Below are 6,690 nucleotides of genomic sequence, written 5' to 3'. Positions count from 1 at the left end.
ACACACACACACACACACACACACACACACACACACACACACACACACACCTGAACACATATTTATAGCAGCTTTATTCATAACTGCCAAAACTTAGAAGCTAACCAAGATGTCCTTCAGTAAGGGAATGAATAAACTGGTACATTCAGACAACGGAACTATATTCAGTACTAAAAACAAATGAGCTAACAAGCCATGAAAAGACTAAGAAATTTAAACACATATTACTAAGTAAAAGAAGCCAATCTGAAAAGGCTACATAATGTATGATTCCAACTATATGACATTCTGGAAAATCCAACACTGTGGAGACAATAAAAAGATCAGTGGCTGCCGGAGGCTAGGGGAGTGGAAGGGAGAGGAAGGAAGGGAGAGGAAGGGAGAAAGACAGACAGACAATTCGGGGGGGAAAAAAAAAAGTACTGGGAATGCCAAGATACGGCAACAGATATGATTGAAACCCACAAAAAGAAAATTAAAAACAGACTCCAGGGGACCTAGATTATGGGAATTAGTAGAAAATATTTTTAAACAATTATAAAAGAAAATACAGGAAAAGGCAGAGAATTAAAAAAAAAACATTGAAATCTAGTGTAGTTATACTAATATCTAACAAAGTAGACATTAAGGCAAGAAGTATTACCAGTGATTAAAAGAAACATTTAAGGGGAGCCTGGGTGGCTCAGTTGGTTAAGCGACTGCCTTCGGCTCAGGTCATGATCCTGGAGTCCCGGGATCGAGTCCCACATCGGGCTCCCTGCTCGGCGGGGGGTCTGCTTCTCCCTCTGACCCTCTTCCCTCTCGTGCTGTCTCTCATTCTCTCTCAAATAAACAAATAAAATCTTTAAAAATAATAAAAGAAAATAAATAAAAGAAACATTTAAGGATAAGAGGAAAAATCCACAGAAGATACAGCAATTATAAATCTGTACACACTCCAATATTAAAACTGGAATTGCCATTTGATCCAGCAATTCCACTTCTGGGTATATATCCAAAGAAAACAAAATCAAAATGTTGAAGAGGTATCTGCAACCCCAAATTCACTGTAGCAATATCTACCATAGCCAAAACATGGAAACAACCTAAAAATCCACTAACAGATGAATGCAGAAAGAAAACTGTGTGTGTGTGTGTGTGTGTACACACACACACACACACACACACACACACACCAAATATACAATGAGATACTATTTAGCCATAAAAAAGGACATCCTGCTATTACGACAATATGGATGGACCTTGAGAGCATTATACTACGTAAAACAAGTCAGAGAAAAACAAACACTATATGATCTCATTTATATGTCGAATCTAAGAAAAAAAAAGTGAACTCATAGATACAGAGAACATATTGGTGGTTGCCAGAGGCAGAGGCGAAATGAATGAAGGTACAAACTTTCACTTATGTAAGGTACAAACTTTCACAGCATCGTGACTATAATTAATAATACTGTTTTATTTGGAAGTCGCTGAAAGAGTAAATCTTTAAAGCTCTCATCACAAGAAAAAGAATGTGTAAGTATGTGTGATGATGGAGGTTAGCTAGACTAACTGTTGTGATTTCATAATATATACATATATCATTATGTTGTACACCTAAAACTAGTATTATATGTTGATTATATATCAAAAAATATTAAAAGAAATTATTTAGTGAGGAAAAAAGATTCCAGACAGAAAGACAGAATGCAGGAAGGAATGAAGAACACTGGGAGAGGGGAACCCGGGTGGCTCAGTCAGTTAAGCATCTGCCTTCGGCTCAGGTCATGATCCCAGGGTCCTGGGATCAGGAGCCCCACATCAGGCTCCCTGCTCAGTGGGGAGTCTGCTTCTTCCTCTCCCTCTGCTCCTCCCCAATTTATGGACTCTCTCCCTCTCTCTCTCAAATAAACAAAAATCTTTAAAAAAAATTAAAAAATAAAAAAATAAAAAAAATAACGGGCGCCTGGGTGGCTCAAATGGTTAAGCATTGCCGTCGGCTCAGATCACGATCTCCAGTTCCTGGGAATGAGGCCTGCATCAAGTGGGGCTCCCAGCTCAGCAGGGAGTCTGCTTCTCCCTCTCCCTCTGCCTCTCCCCCTGCTTGTGTTCTCTCTCGCTCTAAAATGAATAAAAATCTTTTTAAAAAATAAAAATAAAAAAATAAGAAAAGAACACTGGGAGAAATACACATATTACATACAAATTATACATACATACTGCATAACATATAAATATATAATTGTGTATATATATATAAATATATACACATACATTGACTTTAAAAACAATGTTTGCCAATTTTAACTATAGAATTAAAATGCATGATAACAATAACACAACAGGTAGAGAAGTGAAAAAACACATTGAGTTTCAGATCCTCCCATTATAAGAAAATTGGTGAAAGTAAAAATGTGTATTTTGCTATACATATGTTGAAATCTCCAAGGTAATTCTAAAAGAGTAATAAAAGAGTGCATAACAACTTAATTCTTGATTAATCCAAATAAAGGCAAATGAAAGCAGATAAAGAGAAAAAAACACAAAATGCATAAGACAAACAAAAAACATATAGCAAGATGTCAGTGAAAATGACAGTAAATATACTGAGTGATGTCAGTGAAAATGGCAATCAGAAGTTCCTAAAAGTCTCCATTCTATAATAGTCACAAGAACAATGACCCAAAAAACATCTGGGAAAAAAAGCAATTATGTGAGGTGATAGATATGTTAATGAGTTTATGTGACTCCTACCACAATGTACATGTAAATCAAATCATCACATTGTACACATTAAAAATATTACAATCTTATTTGTCAATTATATCTCAATAAAACTAAAATAACGTTTATGTTCAGTAAAAATATGGTAACATCTTACTTGATACATAAAAATGTTCTTTTTCAAAATTTTATTATTTTACTTTGTAGATCAGTTTGTTAATCATGATATCTCTTTAATTCATACCCACAATAAGGATCAGGTATCAATTATAATCAAGTAAGTTCTAATTATAATGAAACGCTGACTAAAAACAGGTAAAAAATAAATTGCTAAAACTGCAAATAAATTGCAATGTGTAAAAAGAAAAAAGAAAAAAAAAAGACATTTCTGAAACATTTTAAAATAGACATACTTATCCCAACCAAGAGTTCCTATCTCTTCAATAAGGCTTGCGTAGAACTGGGGAGGAGGAGGTGGCGCATACAACTCTTGCTTATTCTTTAAAGCAACCTCCTGTTTAAAAGAAAAAAAACAATCTGCTGTGGATTGCTAGACAGTAAATTGTTACTATCGGATTACAAAACAACTTCATAATCTCCTCTGTGCCTCACTAAAGTGTCCAGTATTCTTATAGAAATTCCAGCTGAATCATTCCCCTTCTCATATAAAGACAGGAAAAAGTTAAAAGACTGCACTGAAGGTTATTATGTGAAAATGTCAATTTTCACATTTAAAAACTTTAGATTTTAATATTTTCCTAGACAATTATGCCTATCAGAGATGACAAGAGTTTAAAAATACCCTCAAGGCGTCACTATTTTTCTATGCCTGCGGATATAACTTTGACATAAAGAAACATGTACCTTTAAGAAAAGCCTGAACTCTTTAAGTACATTGTTTAGACAGATATATTTGTATACATTTATGAGTCACACCCTTACAAACAAAAACCCTTTATTACCACAGTAAATAATCACCTGCTACTTTCTTTCACTGACTTACATTCTTTATTACTCCCAGACCAGGTCAAGTGTTTTTCCATCTATGTGGAATCACAGTTCCTTTCCCTGCTAGGCTCACCTATGTTATCTTCAAGATGGTTTATGTATCCCACCCCCCCCAAAAAAAAATTTTTTTTTTTTTTTGCAAGCAATACAAACATTACTAGAATTGCTGAGGCTGAATATTATCAATTACTTCAAAGGTGCTAACCTAGACAAGCATCTTATTTGGAAAGTAAAAATAAATGTATCTGCAAATTACAGAGGTTCATATGATCTGTTTTATCAAAAGGGATAAAAAATAAGAAATAAAAAAGTCAGATATAGTAAATAAAACCAGATGAGAACAAGTATAAAAATTATAAATGTTTCTGTTAACTGTAACCCTAATAAAAGGTATAATTCTTTTTTCTTTAAGTATATATTTAATCTATTAGTCCTTACACTTTGTTTTTAAACAAGGGTAGGATACTATTAAATTGAGATAATACTAGAAAGATTTTACAAAACAGTATTTCAAAATCAGGACTATTAACTGAAACTACTTTCTAAATCTGCTTTAGGATAAAAACAACAAAACTGTGAAAGCAGGTTTGTAAAGCCCAAAATGTCAGTTTGGATTTAATTAGAAGGTAAGCTCCTAGAAGACAAGGAGTATACTGCTTTTTTAATAAACTAAATACCTAATGTTATCTATAAATTGCCTGATAGTCCATAAAAAATTTTTACTATTAAAAGATTATCCTATTACTAAAAAAAGCAAGTCCGTATAGTTCCTATACTTACATATAAAACAGCTTCAGCAATTCTCCTGAAATTTTTTTTAATCCAGAAATATTAAATACTGCTATCCACATACATGGATGGTAAATTTGGATAATAAAAATGTATTTTAATCCAAGGTTTATGACATTCATAAACTCTACCTTCTACCTTAGGTCAGACAAGTTACTCCTTCCTATTCCAGAACCATAATAGGAAAAAGGGCAAAGACAGAGAATCAAAGCATTCTTTGTGGAGAAGAGGCAAGGTATGTATTAGAAAGATCACAGGCTTTACAAAGGTTTTAAACCCTAACTTTACCATTTCCTAGTTTTAAGGCCTTAGCTACACAGCTACTAAGCCCTAAAACAAAAAAAAAAAAAAAAAAAAAAAAACCTAGCCACATCAGAGTTCTTTCAAAATACAGGTAATTGTGGGGCACCTGGGTGGCTCAGTTGGTTAAGCATCTGACTCTTGACTTCAGCTAAGGTCATGATCTCAGGGTCCTGGGATCAAGCCTCAAAGCAGACTCTGTACTCAGCTCAGAATCTGCTTGGATTCTCTCTCTCCCTCTCCCTATTTGCATGCACGTTGTGCTCTCTCTCTCTCAAATAAATAAGTCTTTAAAAATAAATAAAATACAGGTAATTGTTCATTTGTTAAATATATACTGAACTCCTACCATATGTCTAGTTATTACTAGGAAACTCGGCCAATAACTACTAATTTCATTTGGACATCATCCTTAATACTTTCATTGGTGATTACATTATAGGAAGCTCTGTTACTGACAACACAGTCCAACAAATAAACTAAAAAATACTTATTTTTTTAGGTATACTGTTCATAAATGTGCAATAGTTATCACCAATTCTGTCAATTTAGAAAGCTAAAATATAGCATGTCATTTTATTCAGAAATGCAGCAAATGTACTAAATAGAATACTGTTAGAAATCAATGTCAATATTTTAAACTAATGAGTGTTTCTTCAAAATTAAATGACCAATAGATCTGTTCTTACAACCTCATAAAGTAAGCCAGTAATAAGAGCTTAATGGGACAGTATATATAGTTTTATTTGTATAGCTTATGAAAAGTATGATAAAAACATAAGAAAACTTTTTTTTTTAAGATTTTATTTATTTGACAGAGAGAGAGCAAGAGAGCACAAGAAGGGGGAGCAGGAGAGGGAGAGGGAGAAGCAGGCTCCCCGCTGAGCAGGGAGGCCGATGTGGGATTCAATCCCAGGACTGAAGTGGGATTCAATCCCAGGACCAGGAATCATGACTTGAGCCAAAGACAGATGCTTAACCGACTGACCCACCTAGGTGCCCCAATAAAAAACTTTTTCAAACTTTTTTGCAATGTCAAAGGTAAACCAAAGTATGCTTTACTTCTTCATCTTACCTTTTTTAAGCTTATCATGAAATCTGGCCTTTGATGAAATTCATAATCAGTTTTGGTAATTCTTATCACTTAGGGTTTACAGATTTGTAAGTCAAAATTCAAACTTTAGAAATTGACTTTAAACTCTTTCTTCTGATCCCAAACATTTTACCAAAGCCCTATCTCAGAGGGTTGTTATGAGGATTAAAAAAAAAAAGACTCTGAACAACTTGAGCAACTAAGCTCTTAGTATGCGGCAGCTGCTGCCAACAATAAAAAACTCAAAAAGAATTATAAAAAATAAACTGCTTTCAATTGTTAGTAGCAATATATTGGTACTATAATTTTGTAAAACAAATATAAAAGAGATACAGGAAAAGCATAAGTAAAACATAACAAGTAAAACATAATACAAAATTGTTAGTATTAGAAACCAAGATTTCCAGAGTAAAATATAAGCATTAAAATAAAATTTAAAATGTTATAATGCCAAATTTGAATTGGAAATATCAATATGAACTCATAAAGAATTATTCTTTCTAAACAGTATTTTTTCCTAGCTCTGTCCACTGAAAAGGCCTACCAGTAATAGCAACACTCCAGTTTCCAGATCTGTGGCATCAAAACACTGTTTCCTACAAAAAACCATGGCTCTTTGGAGAAGTAACTGATTATAATTCTGAAAAAAGGATGAGTACATTAAACTGGGGTAACTGGTGTCAGAAAGCAAAGTCCGGGCGGTGTTAAAAGAACTAAGGAGCCAAGAGGAAGGGGCAGACACTAACCAAAAATGATACAATTTATGCATCAAAAGGGATAGTGATTACAAT

General features: G+C 33.6%; 1 protein-coding gene across 4 annotated transcripts in view; it reads right to left on the bottom strand.

Annotated features, from left to right (window-relative positions):
• Nucleotides 1-6,690, bottom strand: part of FANCL (FA complementation group L) — an 88,968-nt gene that overhangs the window by 60,520 nt on the left and 21,758 nt on the right. For all 4 annotated transcript variants that reach the window (XM_073897687.1, XM_073897686.1, XM_073897685.1 and 1 more), the window contains one exon: nucleotides 3,123-3,223. In XM_073897687.1, the coding sequence (XP_073753788.1) occupies nucleotides 3,123-3,223 (101 nt within the window). The remainder of the gene's footprint in view (nucleotides 1-3,122; nucleotides 3,224-6,690) is intronic.

The sequence above is a fragment of the Callorhinus ursinus genome, unplaced genomic scaffold (assembly GCF_003265705.2).
Source record: "Callorhinus ursinus isolate GAN/ISIS: 27379988/994484 unplaced genomic scaffold, GSC_fseal_2.0 scaffold10, whole genome shotgun sequence".
Lineage (NCBI taxonomy): Eukaryota > Metazoa > Chordata > Mammalia > Carnivora > Otariidae > Callorhinus > Callorhinus ursinus.
The sequence above is the reverse complement of the archived record's forward strand: the minus strand, read 5'-3'. Positions and strand labels throughout refer to the sequence as shown.